General features: G+C 32.6%; 1 protein-coding gene across 4 annotated transcripts in view; it reads right to left on the reverse strand.

The window, feature by feature from the left end:
• Nucleotides 1-17,331, reverse strand: part of CSMD3 (CUB and Sushi multiple domains 3) — a 1,073,652-nt gene that overhangs the window by 89,940 nt on the left and 966,381 nt on the right. For all 4 annotated transcript variants that reach the window (XM_065895021.1, XM_065895023.1, XM_065895022.1 and 1 more), the window contains 5 exons: nucleotides 16,635-16,780; nucleotides 6,610-6,690; nucleotides 5,538-5,651; nucleotides 1,418-1,606; nucleotides 894-1,040 (listed from right to left, as the gene is read on the reverse strand). In XM_065895021.1, coding sequence (XP_065751093.1) covers nucleotides 894-1,040; nucleotides 1,418-1,606; nucleotides 5,538-5,651; nucleotides 6,610-6,690; nucleotides 16,635-16,780 — 677 coding nt within the window. The remainder of the gene's footprint in view (nucleotides 1-893; nucleotides 1,041-1,417; nucleotides 1,607-5,537; nucleotides 5,652-6,609; nucleotides 6,691-16,634; nucleotides 16,781-17,331) is intronic.

The following is a 17,331-nucleotide window of genomic DNA, read 5'->3' on the forward strand; positions in this document are numbered from 1 at the left end:
TCTAGATATTACTCAATGAAAAGCAATGATGACAAAACATTTTTTTTAAAACTAAATGTTTCTAAGTGATGTGTTCATCATTTTCTCTTTTAAAATTTAATATATTTTAGCAAGTATCATAAATAGGTGGGCAAGAGTGAAGACAAAAATTTTTTCTACTGCATGTTTATCTTTTGTTTAAACTTCTCATTTAAAGGAGTTATATATATTAAGTAGATCAGATACAACTGAGCAACACTATTAACATTTTGTGAGAGTTCAAGGGAAATTTCTGCTGGGAAATAAAGCACTTAAAATATCAGAGTTTAATTTTTTTTTTTGGCTGGAAATTTTTTTAAATTATTTATTTATTTATTTTTGGCTGCACTGGGTCTTCGTTGCTGCGCGTGGGCTTTCTCTAGTTGTGGCGAGTCGGGGCTACTCTTCGTTGCTGTGTGTGGGCTTCTCACTGCAGTGGCTTCTCTTGTTGCGGAGCACGGGCTCTAGTTGCATGGGCTTCAGTAATCGTGGCACGTGGGCTCAGTAGTTGTGGTGCACAGGCTTATTTGCTCCATGGCATGTGGGATCTTGGACCCCTGCATTGGCAGGTGGATTCTTAACCATTACGGCACCAGGGAAGCCCCAGAGTTTAATTTATAATTAACTTAGATAAGTCATAAATAACTTAAGTCCTTTTAATCATTTCGAAATTATATGAAAGACAGAGCATTATTATCATTACAATGAGGAAACTGAGGCATAGAGATGTTACATAAATTGCTCAAGAAACATCAATGGAAGAAATATGATTTAAATTCATACCTAATTAAATAGTGTATGTGTCATTGCTCTTTAATCACAACCATACTGAGGATGTAGGTGAGATCTGTACTGAAGTTATAAATATCACATACCTATATATCTTATCCGGAAGCCTTTTTTGTTATTGCCATGATCTGCTGACCATTGAAGAAATACTTCATGACCATTGCTTGTTATATTAAAAGCAGATGAATAATCCCCACTGAGTGAAACAAGCACTGGACTTTGAATATTTGGTCCTTCAGAAAGAAAATAATACAATTTAGGTGTAACTGAATAATTCATCTTTAGTATTTTATATATTTAGAATAGTATTAAATATGGTGAAATTAATCCAGAACCAATTTACTTCATCAATAATAACTTAAAACATAACATAAAATGTTTGTTTAAACATTTTAATTCCATAGCTAAAGCAGCTACAATTTATAACATAATAATCAAGCTAACTACAATTTTCATATGGTATATAGGTAAGTTTGATGTTGATACTTCTAAAAATACTCATAAGATAAAATAAAATCATATAAGCAGTGTTTCTACTGAAGGTCTGAAAGTATAATTAGAGTAGTTGAATTGAATTTATGAATATTCAGTAAATATAACCCATAGTTACCATCATACACCTGAAGAACATCAAATTCCTTTTCTGTCTGGAAGAATTCTACAAACATGCTAATATTATATCCTTTTTCCACAGAAATGCTCCAAGCACACATTTGAAGATTTGGGTAACTGTCAGGATATCCAGGGCTCAATATGACTCCCGTAGAATCCAGGCGTAATTCATTGGCAGGACAGACCACTGTCAAAAAATATATACCATTAGATGATGCTAGTGTTTTAGACCTAAGTGAAAGTTGCATTTTAAATACTGAAAGTTGCATTTTAAAGTTGCATTTCAATACTTTAATTGAAATGTATTTAAGTGAAAATTGCATTAAATACCCAGTTTTTAAATGTTTTCATATTAAATAACAATAAAGGAGATAATATCTTGAGCTATCTGTATAAAAAGACAACTTGTATAATAAGCTTGCAGTTCAAAATATGGAGGAATGACCTAAAATTTTATGGTATTAATTTCCTTTTATTATTACATGGAAGATACATTATTTTTCTGGACAATAAATACATAGATAATAGAAAGATAAGGTATTTTATTACCTTCTATTTCTTTATATTATTTTCCCTATTTTCCTTCATCTTCTTACGTTTTCTCCCCTCTGCCTCTCTTGCCTATGTCTTTACCCTGTCCTTTTCCTTCCTTACTTTTTCTTCTGTCCTCAAACTGTAGCCACTACAGTAAAATGTCCTATGTATATCACTGATAAATAGTTTTTAAATGTAGCTTGGACCAATTTTTGAGTGTTATTACTGCGTACATCCTTGTTTCTCAATGTTTGTTCAAATAAACTAGGCTTCAAAATACCAAATACTGTTGCTAAAATACAGACGAATAGATGAAGGATTTATATATTTGTCATTTCCAGGGTGGAAGGACATGAAATATTTTGAATCATAAAGTCTTCAAGTAGTATAGGGGTAGAAAAGAGTAAGTAAAATAGTGAATTATGGCAACATATGATTGTTCTTTAATCAAGTTAATAACTTGAAATAACTTGAAAATAACTGCCATAACTTCATATACAGATATTTAAATTTTTACTATAGAATACAGTATAGCTAATCTAAGAGTTGTTTCCTTTCTTTTTTTTAAACTTCTATTTCTCTTATTTGAATCTGAGACATTTGCTTCTTGGATGTGATTTCAAGATTTAAAAAAAAAATAATTCAGCAAATAGTATTAAGTCCTTCTCAGTCTAAAAAGAGAAACCTGATGTTTGCTTTTCACAAAATGAAAAATATGTAAAATAAATAAATAAACAAAGAAACTTGAAGGCTAGAAATGGAATGGAAAACTTGAGTCAAAGATGAAGAACATTAGTGAATATATAGTTATGGCATATTGAAATAAAAGATATATAACCATATGACAAACTGAAGTAAGTTTTAAGAAAGGGTTTCTGTTGTGTGTGCCCTGCTGTTTAATACTTCTGAAATATTTAACTAAGTGAGTAACTGGGTTACTGAACATGTCATTCCCTTACTAAAAGCCATTCAGCACCTTCAAAGCCCTTCAACTTCAGTCCCTGCCTACTTCTCCAGCTTTGTTTTCTGCAGCTCCTCCTCTGAAACAGAATGCTCCAAACATACTGGATGACTTATAATTTTTTTGAACTCAGCCTATCCATTAGTGCTTCTGTTTCAAAGTCTTACTCTTGTCTGATGCATTTGAAATGTTAGCACATCTCAAAACCCAGATCAAGTCTCATCCTCTGTGAAACAAACACTTCCTGAACCTCTCCTCCATCAACCCAAGGAGAACTGTTGATTTTCTTCTTGGTACCTCTGTCATGTATGCTTCTGTTATTGCAGTTAGCAATTTTATGGCTATCATTTCATCACTTTTTTGATTTTCTTCTCAGGCTATTGTTATTGAAAAGCAGGTGCTGTATCTTAATGGTCCCAATGTTTTCAATTGAACAAATATTCCATATTACTTTTGAAAAACTGGTATGATTCAATATAATTTACTGTAAATACACAAATTAACCTATTCTCACACTAACCAACATACGTCAAGAGTAAGACAATCATCAAGAGTAAATATGTGTACATTAGATACTGTTAAGCACCTTTTGTTCATTATATCACTTACTTGTCACAGCAACCTTAAGAAATGTCTACAATTCTTATCCCCATTATGCGTATGAGGAAACTAATGCCCAGGAAGTTTAAAGTACAGAAAGTCTCACACATTCAGCTAGATGGACCCCATGTTTTTAACTATCTGTAGTCACCTATTATATTTCATTTACATCAAACCCTTTGAAGAGCACCATATTTAGACTTGCTTTCCATGTTTTAAGTGTGATATAAAGAACTAAAGAGGATCCAGGGAGGAATAACAAAAATGATATAGCCTCTTTTAGGAAAAGTGAAAAAATCAAATAATTTAAAATAGACTAAAAACAGTATAGATTAGTTACAACAGATTCCAAATGAATGACAATCTTTTAGTGGGATTATGAATTAACTCAAACAAAATTTTAACTCAGCTTTTTAGCTTAAGTGCCTGGTCAATTAATTAATATAGTAACGCTGCATAAACTCATTCTGAGGGATAATTAACTTTTAGCTAGTACCCATAGTGTTATTATGAGACAAAGATTGATCATCCTTTTTTGTATCTCCAGAGCAGATAGAATAAGAAGAAACACATTTACTAATCTACAGGAAATTCTGATTTTAGAAATATGATATTGAAAATCTGAGAGATGAGGGACTCAAATAACAAAACTGTTTTGTATTTTTAATTAAATATAATATTGAATTGGGATCCAGATATATAAAAAAGAAGTGTTGCTCTCCAAGAGCTCACAATGAAGTTTATACATTGGGTCAAGGAAGAAATCCTGGTATGTAATTGCTTGTTCATTCAGGAGTAAAGGTGGTAGACTTCAGAATAAACAAACAACTTTAAGATGGCCTATAAAAATCATTGACTAAGAGCAAGGAAAATTCTTATATTGTTGCTGGTTATACCTCCAAACATGTCTTTCTTTTTGATACTGTAAAAGCCCCTTATGAAAATCCTTCTATCTTCTTATAAGGATTCCAGTGAGGTAGAAAAATCAAACGCTTATTCCTACTTACAACATGCTTGTAATAATAAACAGAATTTTTGTTTTAGGCTCATTGTAACAGTTAAGATACTGCATAAAACAGATTTCTATTTCTCAAGAATAAACCCCAGTGAAGGAGGTAATCCAAGAAAATCTGGAGATGTATAATCAAGTTCAATTCAATTTTATTCAAATTAACCAATATTTATAATTAGTTACTATGTGTTAGGCACTGTTACGGGCCCTAGGAGCTATACAAGTTAATAATACATGATTCCTGAACATCAAAATCCCAGTACATCATTCAAGATCCATCATGGTTTTGCCCTTATAACATAGTGAATGCCTTGAAGTCTGTACCTCACTGTCTTTCATTTCTGTGTCTTTGCATATACCTCTGTCACTTGGACCACACTTTCCCTATCTTAGTTCTACCAAAGTAAGTATCACTTTTCATTTGGAACCTATGACTCAGGGAGCAATGCCTCCATCAAGCTTTCCCTGTCCTATAAACAGTTTAAAATTATGTGACTCTATAGCTCCCTGGCCTGTTTCCTTAGTACTGTATTACTACAAGCTGTATGGCTGTCATATCCCTTACACTATGTTGCTTTCACAGCAGGGACCATTTACAACTTTCTGTTTGTTTGTTTTTTCCCTCAGATCCTCATTCTTAACAGGTGCTCAAAAAAGTTTAATGATTCTAGTGGCCAGAATAGAAACTACTTGCAGTCAACATTGGAATCTTTATTTAAAGTGATTTTTCTTGCTTTCTACCTCCATTTCCACTCCTCACAGCAAAAATAATTTAAATAGATTGAATTGAGTTTAGGATAAACTAGAAAACTTAAGCCTTGGATGAATTAAAAATGTTTACTTAAATCTGAGAAATAATGGAATGAAAAATACCACTTATGAGTTGTATAATATTTAACATTATTGTCAGTTAAATATATAATTATATAAAATAGATTGTTCTCTATTTTGCTAGTACTGAATTAAACATAAAACAGATATTTAGAAATAAATAATCATAAGAATTGGTACCTTGACAAACTGGAGGCGCTCCATCCATCTGGAGTCGTTCTCCTAATCTGCATGTCAGAATTGCATTACCAACCAAAGTAAATCCTGGAAGACACTGATACCTAATAATATCACCTATTTAAAAAAAAAATGTAGAAGGGGCTTCTGATAAGCAACAAAGTAATGGTTAAAATAAACAGATGTTTCGATATAAAATTAGAATATTTTTTCTTTCAGTCATTTTCAATCAATATAAAAATTCTATTAGTTATAAGCAGTGATGACATTCAAAATATTGAACTACTAGTATGTCATAAGCACTGACCAATCAGAACTGAAGCCAATAATAAACTACAAGTAAGACTGTACTGGGGCAATCTGGTTAGATATAAGCAATAGTAGTAAGGAAATAATCCAGTTGGTACTGGTAAGGTATTCATTAAAAATATATCAAGCAGTTAAAAGGAGATTCCTAGTTATTGATATTAAGATTAGATGTACATTGGTCATTGATGTTTTCTTACATTTCTCAACAAATAATAATATTACTAGGATAATAATGATAAAAATTTATTATGATAACATTAGGATGTCTTCTTTTCTTACATAATTTTTCAAACTATTAGATATTATTACAGTTAAATTTCCAACCAAATTTTAAAAGGACTTTATTTACGATCAATTTGAGCATAACCAACCAATTGTTTTCAAAGACATGGAAATAAAACATGTCTTCTAATACACCCTACATATCCTTCATTATACACATCAGGTTTATGCCTGAATTCAACACTACAGTGTTGGAAGGTAGCAAAATAATACTTTGGAAGGAACTACCAGAATAGTTATACGGTTCAAATTCCTGCACTGTTTTCTAACTGTACATCCTGGAAATACAGAATTCTTTCTTCTTGCCTAATACTCCCTTTCCTCTTTTCATTGTTACCCAGTCTTAAGAATTCTAAACAATCCCCATCGATCCAGGGAAAGAAGGTCTAAGACAGGCTGCTACTATTCTTTATTCTTATTTCTTTTAAAGTAAATACCTCTGCTCACAGTATGTTTTCTTTGAAAGTAATTTAGCAGACTTTACCTATTTCAAATTCATCATCTTCTGTCAAAATTTCAGCATTGGGTACAGGTGGTGGAGGTTGACACACTCTTAGTTGATAGGCTATAAAAATAGACAATGTTTATTCCTTCTCTGAGCAGCTATACATATTCACATATGTGAAAAAAGAAAATTACATAAGGTTTACTTATAAAAATAAAAATATATGGTAAAATTTATCAAGTTTCAACTATTTCTTTATTTTAAAAAATGCTACAACATTGAGGGAAAATTAATCATTCCTTAAATATTTTCCCATGGTAAGAATGCTTACCTTTTAACTCCTTATTTCTCACCCTCATTCTAGTCCTTCTGATTATGTGCTTCTATCTTGGCATAATCACAATTTGGAATTATACACTCATGTTTGTTTATGTGCTCAATGCCTAGCTTCCCAAGGTTCATCACAGAATCCCCTGCATCTAGCAAAGTACCTAGCATTCAGTCATAATTGTGAACAATACTCAAGGCTTACTCCATTCCAAGGAATATTATGAACATTTTACTTATATTAACTCTTAGTCCTCACAAAAATTTTATTTATTTTATTACTTAATTTATGTAACGAGTTCTATAATTATTCCCATTATATAAAAGAAAAACTGTTAAAAGAATTAAAGAATTTGTCCAACTCATACAGCTATAATATGGCAGAGCTGGGATTTGAACATAGACAGTCTGGCTCCGGAGCCTTCTTTCACCATGCTAGATTAGTATGTTTATGTTAAATTTTATGTTTCTAAACTGGTCATCCCATTAGATTAGGTAGATTCTTATTTGGCATAAGGTAAAGGCCACTGAAAAAAGGTCTCTATGAATCTAAGTATCATGACTACTGGCCCTATATGATATCTGTATCACAATTGTTTGCTTGATTAAAGCCTTGTTTTCACTAGTTGTCTTCAAAGATGTAATATACTATTATTAATTTAAGAAACACATTTTATGCTGTTATAACCTTTGAAGAAAAATGTGTTTTATATGCATAATTTTATTACTTAAACTTAGGAGTTAATTTCTTTATGTACCTCAATTTGGAGATAAAAAGAAGGAGGTTTAAAGGCATAGTAACTTGCCCGAGATCACACAACTAGTACAGGGTTTATCCAGAAGCTCAGCCTATGTCCTTTAACTTGAAAGCCCATATCTTCAGTATGGGCCCTATTGTGAGAGTATTATGAGAGTACTGAGGAATATCAACTAGACTAGTTAAGGAAAATTCCGATAAAAAGAAATGAATGAGATAAATTTTAAAGGATGAGTAAGATTTTTTCCAGTGCTGAAGGGTAATCATTGGCAGAAAAGCATTCAGATAGAGGAGGAAACATGAGCAAAAATTACAATTATCAAGGTAAAAGGTAGTTGTGAGAAATGCCAGAGAGGTAAGGGAAGGGGGAGAGGAAGATACAGAGAGCCATACAGGGAGAAATCCTTACGAGATTATGCTTTATTTATTCATTGTTTTATTGGAGTATAATTGCTTTAGAGGAGAGCATTTTACCTGATCTTTGTTTGCCTGTAAACTTGTTTTTATTCTTCATGCTAATCAAAAATTTTATTTTAAAGAAGAAGCACATTTTTATCAATGAGGAATTCATGACTCCTGTCATCTGTAGAACCTGCTTAGAATGACTTAGATAACTTAGCTGGAGAGTTTAAAAGACTAGAGGTTGGAAATCATTATTATGAGGAAGATGATGCTCAGAGATACTGTGTTATTTTCCCATGACCGCGTGGGTGATGTGAGCTAAATTCTCTTATTCTCCATTCTTTGGTAACATCAGCATTTTATAAACTGTCCCTAGAGACAAGGGATCACCTTGGGGTCATGGAGGGTGTGAGGAGGTGTAATGTCCGTACCTCCTTCCTCTACCTCAATAAGAGCAATTCTATTTTCATCAATTTTATAGATTTGAATTCTGAATAAACTTTCCTTCGAACAAATTTTCTACAATCTCCACCTAAGTGATTTCACTGATCCTTTTGACTTCAAGTCTGACTTTGTGTCTCAATTCCCAATTTTACATCACCAGGATAAACATGTCTTCTGAGCTCTTCACTACCTACCTCCTCCTACCCTTTACTCTTATTTTCTAATCACAGAACACTGTTTTGTAGAACATACAATCATGACATGTAGGATACGATGCCCTTGCATAGTTATTAAATAAGTCAATGGTGTCTTAAAGGTGAATGGCATGTCAAATAAAATGATTCATGTAAAAGAGAACACAGATTTAGCTTAAATGTGTAAATATCTATGTTACGCAGTTTTTTCATTAATGATCATCACTTTGAACTGTTTCTAAATAGAACAATCCATGGAAAACATGGACTAAAATACATGCTCGTGCTATTTAAAATTTTGATGATACAATTTAAAAGTTTCAATTCTGCCCGTAACTGGATATCATAACTTGTTTCAACATTTATTATTTTCCATTTATTAGTTTACTTTTTCACTATTTGTGACTCCATCTAGGCTTTAAGTAACATAAGGGAGACTCTTCATGTGTCTTTTTCACAATTGAGTAATAAGCTCCTTTCACTTTATTTATAATCCAACAAATATTTGCTAAGTAATACACAAAATATAGGTTTTTTCAGGAGGGAAAGAGTCTCTAAACAAATAGTCTTCCCTAAAAAGTACCTCTAAAACTGCAAATGGGGATGAAACAGAGGCAATTGTGGGTTAGAGTGCATGTCAGTATCTTTTGAGGATGACCATTGTTTGAACAGTGCTCTGTTTTCATTCAAATGTGTACAGATGTCTGGTTCCTGGTCCAAAAAATTTGCTTCTTAAAATCACTTTAGAGTTTAATTCTGGCAATATATTTGGTTATTTTTCAATTCCTATTTTCTTTGTAATGATATAACCAACCCAATTCCAGAAAAGAATGCTGCTGCTTTTATCTACTTCAGTTCAACTGAGCTATTAATATTAAAGGCTTCTTCAAAAAAAGACACAACAGGACACTGGCAAATTGCCATTCCTTCTCTAAACCACAGAAGCACAAGTGCACAACCTTTCTGCCAAATAAGGATGCAGTATTTCTTAACAGAGGAAAAGAAAATGTTCTATGTGCTCTTATAAATTCTAAGTTCTCTATAACCACTGTTGTACTTCAGTGGTGACCCAGATTATTTCAAGTATGATAACTTCATGATTTGGGGAAGATTTGGAGGAGGAAAAGCACTGATAATTACATACTCAGTTATGTAATTCTGGTAATGCTATTTCAAAAGTTATGTAAAATAACTTTAAGCAGCTCCACTTGAAAGTAGAGTTAGGAGTATTTAAACAAATGCTATCTGAGTTCTAACTAAGAAGAAAAAATAATTAGTAATTTTTTTTTCCATTTTGGAGAAAGTCTGCTAGTGAATTGATATGAACCATACAGGTAAGTTTCAGTGGTGCTTAAATTACTTACAAATATCACGTTTTATCTGTTAGTATTTTATAATCCATTTGTTTCTCTGCCTATAGAAGGGAGAATCTTTGAATTCAAGAGAAAATGTTCAGCCCTAGATTTGGAGATGTGACAGAGAAATGGAATGGATCATTAGAAATGGATCAACAAGAAGTTACTAGGTATTTTCCTAGAGATGGAAAAACAGAAGTATAGTAAACAAGCTTTTGGGAAATATCCTGAATTATCCATAAGAAAATTCCAATATCTTTTGCATGAAGTGACTTCCCCATATTCCAGTAGCTAATGGAAAGTATCCTACCTTAGTACTGAGACCATTAGAGTCTGAAAAGTAATGTGCTAAAGGTCTCTTCTCTACATGGTTGAGTTGCCTGGCACATTAGTAGATAACAGAGCACATCAGAGGTGACAATTTTTTCTTTGTCAGTCTCTATTTTCCTTTTTCTGTTTACTACCATAGTTTGGTTTGTTTTGGCTATGAAGGAACACGTTTTAGCTCTTTAACCATCACTTTATTCTGCACATTGAAAAGAAAAGACTAAAGAAAAAAAAGCAAAAGAAAACAAAGCAAAAGAAAACAAAGTACAGCCCCTGTATGCTGTTGGCTTGGAGCCGGCCTGGCTCTAACTGATAGGCCATGATTTTCTACTGTTGACTGTAATCAATTTAACTAACAACTAACATCAGACATGATAGCTCTTTGACCTTGTTGGAACAAGACAAAAATAAGACCTTTCCCAAATCATGTCTGAGCATAGAAAAGACAAAACAAAAACCATAAAACAAAATGAAAACGCTATCCAAACCACCAATATGACCAAGATCCCTCCATCTCAGCTAGTACAAGAGAATGCTGCTACCCCACGCCAATCATAGTTTTAGGTGTGTTCCATACCTTCCACCTTCTAGAAAAAAATTAAGATACCCAATTATAGAACTGCTGCAATTTTCTTAGAGCACCCAACCCAGAGGAAAAGCATGCTTCCTTGAACTTTCCAGAACCATCTTACACAGCCCAAATCCTATAACAAGGCCCACCTAACACCCTCTCACTGAGACTCCATGGGGTTTCTCATGGTGTGTTGTCCCACACATTACAGTGAGCCTACAAACTCAACTTTGTTTAACTACAGAGATGTTCCTGATGGACTTTGGCTGGAGGGGGCTGAGATACTGTAGAATAAAAATGCCATCTTATCACACACAGCAAAATACCAAAATATGGTAAGGAATTTTGACATGACTTTTTGTCATTTAAGTAATCACTAAGTAGTCATTTAAATAATAGTAAATGGCAATATCTTTTCATCATTATAGTTTTACTAGTTTGGTTTTTTAGCTGTATATATATATAATTGTATGATGTTCATACCCCCTATGCTCTCTGGAAATCAAACAATGAAACATTTCATCAGCTCAATGCTCTGTCTACTGAAATATGAAAGGAGGTCTGATCTTTACGTTGTGGGAGGTAATGGGGTCACACAGTTCAAAGCAATGGTGATTTATGTTTTATATAAAATGTGTCCTTATATCTACAGTAGACTCTTTTAGGATAAGACTTTGTGGAGTTAAATATACTTGTCCCCAAATACAGCATTCATTGTAAAGGCAATATAACCTTAAAAGATGACCTAAAAGGTATTACAGGCTTTTAAAATACATTTCTTAAAAATAATCTGAAATTCAATATATAATCAACCCACTCATTCACAGAAACTGTGCCAATAACAGAAAACAATGGATAATATATATTATTAAATTGTATTATCCTAAGAAAATCTTCTGTAATAATTGAGGTTCCCTAATATCTGATATTAGAAAAAGAGGTACCCTGGATAATAGATTTAAACATTAAAATGATACCTTTTGTTTTAAATTAATAAATATATATTCTGGCTATACTACAGTGGTTGGCATAAGTCAGATTCCCAATAAACTTATCTTATTTTCTCGTCACACAGGGACCATAGCACATTTTGGAAACTACAAAGAGGAACACACTAATTTGTGATAAACCTACCAACATATTGTTGTTAGCCTGTAGGTCCTGGGGAAGAGAAGCACTAAAAAGTTCAAAGTTCAAAGTTGTAATTAGGAGAGGTATTTTCTAGAAAGTGAGATGACTTATCTTGATAAAAATGAAAATCATTGTTAATTTTTAAAGAAAAATTATGTTTACATACCATTAACTATAATCTATGCATGAGATAATACCAGCTTAGGACACTACCTGGCACTTGGTAAGAACTCGGTATAGTTTAGCTATTATTATGATTGCTGTTATTGTTGTCATTATTTAAAAAGAGGTCAGTCCTTAAGTCAGACAGACCTATTTTGAATTCCCGGCAGCCCTTCTATTTATTAGTTCTCTGGCTTTATATATGTTACAAATTTCTGTCTTTTGGTTCTTTAATTATTAAAATAGGGATAATAATACTTATATTGCAGAGTTATTACAAAAATTAGCATGGAAAGCATCTAGCATAGTGCCTGGCATATTAAGTATTCAGCAAATGGTAGCTATCACTATTAGAGTGACTATACAAAGTTAATGTCTGCAAAAACTTGCAGTTGAAACAGGTTTTGTGTAATTTACTTTCAGGAAGTCATTGATTAGGACTGAATACTGTTATTATTTATTATAAGACAAACCCATCTTGACTCTATGGCAGATATCAAGAAAATTCAGGGGCTTCCCTGGTGGCGCAGTGGTTGAGAGTCCTCCTGCCGATGCAGGGGACATGGGTTCGTGCCCCGGTCCGGGAAGATCCGACATGCCGCGGAGCGGCTAGGCCCGTGAGCCATGGCCGCCAAGCCTGCGCATCCGGAGCCTGCATGTCCAGAGCCTGTGCTCCGCAACGGGAGAGGCCACAACAGTGAGAGGCTCGCGTACCGCAAAAAAAAAAAAAAGAAAATTCAGCTCTTTCTTTAGGGAATTACGGTTATAGTAATACAGAGAAAGACTAGCAGATTTCCTCAGATGAAGAAGAAATACGGTATCTGAGATAAAGTGCCTCAACATTTATGCCTGCCCTATTTCTTCATTGCATAGAACTTTCATTTTCCAAAGCTTTTTATGAATGTTATTTTTGATCATGAAAGGTTTTATGAAGGTGATGTTTTATAAAAGACAGATATCTGACTAGATCTCATAAAAACACATTTTTCTCCTTTCAGACATATTAAAAATATATTAATAAATAAAACTTAAGTAATTAATGTGACCTTAAGAAAATATATGAAAATACTGATCTGTTAAATTTATAAAATAAGTACACAAGTCCTAAGAAACCACTTCTGACTTATAGGTTTGGGCATAACAGAAGGAGCTATTATATCACTAAGAGAATATAAAGAAAACTGAGTGGGGTAGTAAACCATTTTAAGCTTAGGTATATTAAATCATCTTAAACTAAGTGTTAAATAGTGAATTATCTCCCTGGTTAACTTATGAAAAAGTACCAAATGACCTGACCAGTTTTTTGTTTGTTTTTTTTTTACCATTATGAGAGCTCATTTTGGCACTAAGCTATAGCTACTGAATACGAGCCATGGATATGAATATTATATTTTCGGTTATATTAAATTGTACTAATTATATTAATACCAATTTGAAAACACGCATCTTTTTTGTTTTTGTGAGGAGGGATGAGCACACATGTACATAATTGTAAAATAACCTTTTTAAAAGTTGTCACTAAGACAGCTCAAATAAACTCAATTAGACATTTTAAAAAGAATCGAACACACATGACCATAAGACTAAACTATAATTACTTAGTCAATAATAAAGCTATGAAAGGATTAAGAAGCATAAGTGTGATCTGTGTCCTCATAAAAGCACTCACTATTATTAAACTCACAAGGCATATAAAACAATACAGCATACGTAAGTTCTGAAAAGTCTGGTGAAAAGAGTAAGTGCAATCATAGAAAAGATGGTAGTGATCCCTATGAGTTTGAAGTATCAAGAAAAGGAGAAATGGGGACTTAAGATAGGTAGAGTTAAAGAACTGAAGATGAGTAAGAAACCATTTAAGAATGGAAGTTCAGGGGGCAGTGAGAGTAAGAATCTAATGGGAGTCAGAGTAGGCACCGGGGAATAAGAATCAATGAACCAGATGATAGGGTAGCTTTAAATCTGATTTAATGAAGGCATCATGCGTTCTTGAAAAGGTGAGTCAGGGTGAAAGCATGCTTAGGAAAATTATCCTACTAGGGCTAGTAGAATATAAGGCATCTGTCAATTTTTAACATGACCCCTGGCTACCTCTCCAAATTTCAAGGTTATTTTAAGGTTTGGGTAAAATTGCCAGAGATGTTGATTCAAATGTTAGGCTTCTCTAAGCTCTGGCAATTGGGCCTTATTATAACATTTAAAATATAAGTATAAATAAATATAAATACTCTATTAGAAAAACTAATATGTGAGGTAAGATATTGTAAGGAAAGGAATATTTACCGAACATACACTGTTCTAGGAACTATGCTAACTGTATATTACTCATTCTCTCCAATCATTTCATCTCTGCAACGCAATGTTGATGATAGTGATAATGACAGCACTTACATGGGTTGAGCTATACAAAATTGTCAATATTCAGCATTTCTGCCAACAATTTCATACGGTTCAACCTAATACATGCCAGCAATTGGAGTAATTTCTATATATACAGTATCTCGTTAATCTTCTCAGCAATTATATCATGTTGTGTTATAGCTGAAGAAAGTGGAAACCAAAGGATAACTTGTCCAAAGTCAGCTGAAAAACAAAGCCCTAAACAAATATTTGATCTTCCTTATTCCTAAAATAATTCTATTTTTAATATACATGATTCAGAACCTAGTAACAAAAATCATGTGAAACAGAATTTGGAATGAGAATATATGTATATACATTCACATAAGTGTCTATGTAAATCTATGTTCATATTTTGTATGTGTTTACCTACATTCTGTCATCCTTGTATTTTCTATGTAAAGATTTTCACATTTTTACACACACACAAACACACACACAAACACACACACACAGATACTGACATCCTTTTCTCTGACAATATTTCCCCTTTGAAATGTTTCCTAAGTTTTATAAGAATTTTCCACTCCCTATAAGGTTATTTTATGGATATTTACAGTCCATCAATGAACAGTCCCTTCTTTATCACTTGTTCAGGCAAGATACAAAATAATAAAAAGTTATGCGGGGATCTGTGAAGAGAGAAAATGTACAAAATACAGTTCAGGAACGAATTCATCTTTTGAACTTAAAATCATTTAGTTTAGTAGTTCTTGAGCTATGATTACCTTTCAAAGTAATAAAGCTATTGTTGCAGCTTTAGACTGTATATACATACTGCCAGTACAAATGACCAATTCATTAAAAAAGGCAAAGGAGTTATTTAAAAAAATAAACAGCCTGAATCAAAGTTATCTAACTGAACTCCCTGCTTTCTAATTGGCTATGCCAGATAATACATGCAGCTCTGGCTACTATAGAAGCACAAATTGGGCACCATCTACTGATTGATAAGTGCTGAGATTAAGCAAATCAAATATTTTCTGGTCTGTTCTCTGAGTATTTCTAGACCCAATGTGCTTTAAGTGTCTTTGTGTATAACCATATTTGACTTACCATATTTTTCATGTAATATAAGCTTTGAGTATCAAAGATTTTCTTACTTTGTGTTAAAAAAAAGAAGAAAATATTAAATTGTATGTTAATGTAATGGACAAGGTACACATTCACCCTGGAAATTTTAATATAAGTTTTGCAAATTTAATTTAGTAGTTTATTGATCCTGTGATGCTCATGGAATTGGTCTGACAAAGTCATATGAAACAGAATGTGCTTATGAAACTATGGGCATAGCAGATGAAAGGATATAATCACTAGAAATAAACATTTTCTTATTTATAATGAAATACAATTTAACATAACAGGAAATTTTAAAAAATCCTCTGAAACCATCTGAATGTTCTTTCAAAAAGTTAATGTTATGAAGAGAGATTCCAGAATAATTATATACAAAGAATTGAAATTGAAACTCTTCATAAATTATTTCACGGGAGTAAAAGCTAAGAACTTAATGATCTGAAATAGTCACTTAAAGCTGTAGGATTCTAGAATAGATATAGTTGTGAAACAGAGTATAAATGAATGAGTAATGTGATCCAAAGCATAAAGTTATTCGATGCTAATTTTAGAAAGACTCACAGCAGGTTAAATAGATTAAACATTTTGTATTGAAAAAAATCGATTGATGTTTTAAGACTACATGCAATAAAATATGAACAGCTGGTTCTCTTTTATGCATTTCCATGCAAAAATAATTATTTTCTACTGGGGTAATTACTGACTGATTTATTTCCTATCTCCATTTGCTCACATTTTAATGTCCCTAAATGCTTAGAAGAGGCCGTTCTTTGCAAGTAAATGTATTTGAAATGATAAAAAAGTGTCAAATTTTAATACCTTTGCAATCATTGGTTGAATATATATATTACACTCAATTTTTCAAGGACAATTTCAAACAGTGCCAGACGAAATAGAAATGCCTAGATGATACCAACCGTGATAACTGAGCACAAAAAAGCCACTTGTTGTGAAATCACTGTGGAATTTGATTAGAATCTGATTTGAAGTGCTATAGACTGATTCCAAAGCAGTATTGCCACTGAATTGCCCGATCTGAGGTGAGTTTTGGTCTGGTCCATCCCTATAGGAGAGACATAGAGCAGGGAGGGGAGAAAGGGAGAGTGAGATTGATTTTTTTGGAAAGTTTCACACAAAGTTTAATGAAAGTATTACATATGAGATGATAAAGGTGCAGTGGATGAAATAATCAACGAGTGCCAAATCATATTGGTATATGTTTATTTAGGTGATAACATATTTAAAAAGATCACATTTTTACCCAAAAGAAATGTACCCATATTAGCTGTAATCAATTAAATTGTCTTTGGTTTCCTGACCACAACCCAGATCTTCCCAAATGCTTGAAGTCTGCCTTCCTTTTATTTTCTTCAAAATAATCTTGAGAACCATAGACTGTTAAACTTAGAATGAATTTTAGAAGTCACATGGTAGTTCAATTAACCAATTGTCAATAATTAATTCAGCTATTTTATTTTTAGTTTAAATAGAGATGTTTTAATTAACAGGATAATAATAATACACATATAATATTTTATGATGAATTATTATGACAGAAATTCAGTAGTTGTATTAAATAACTTATTGGAATACAGGCTTTTAAATTTCACTAGT

The sequence above is a fragment of the Phocoena phocoena genome, chromosome 17, assembly GCF_963924675.1.
Source record: "Phocoena phocoena chromosome 17, mPhoPho1.1, whole genome shotgun sequence".
Taxonomy (NCBI): Eukaryota; Metazoa; Chordata; class Mammalia; order Artiodactyla; family Phocoenidae; genus Phocoena; species Phocoena phocoena.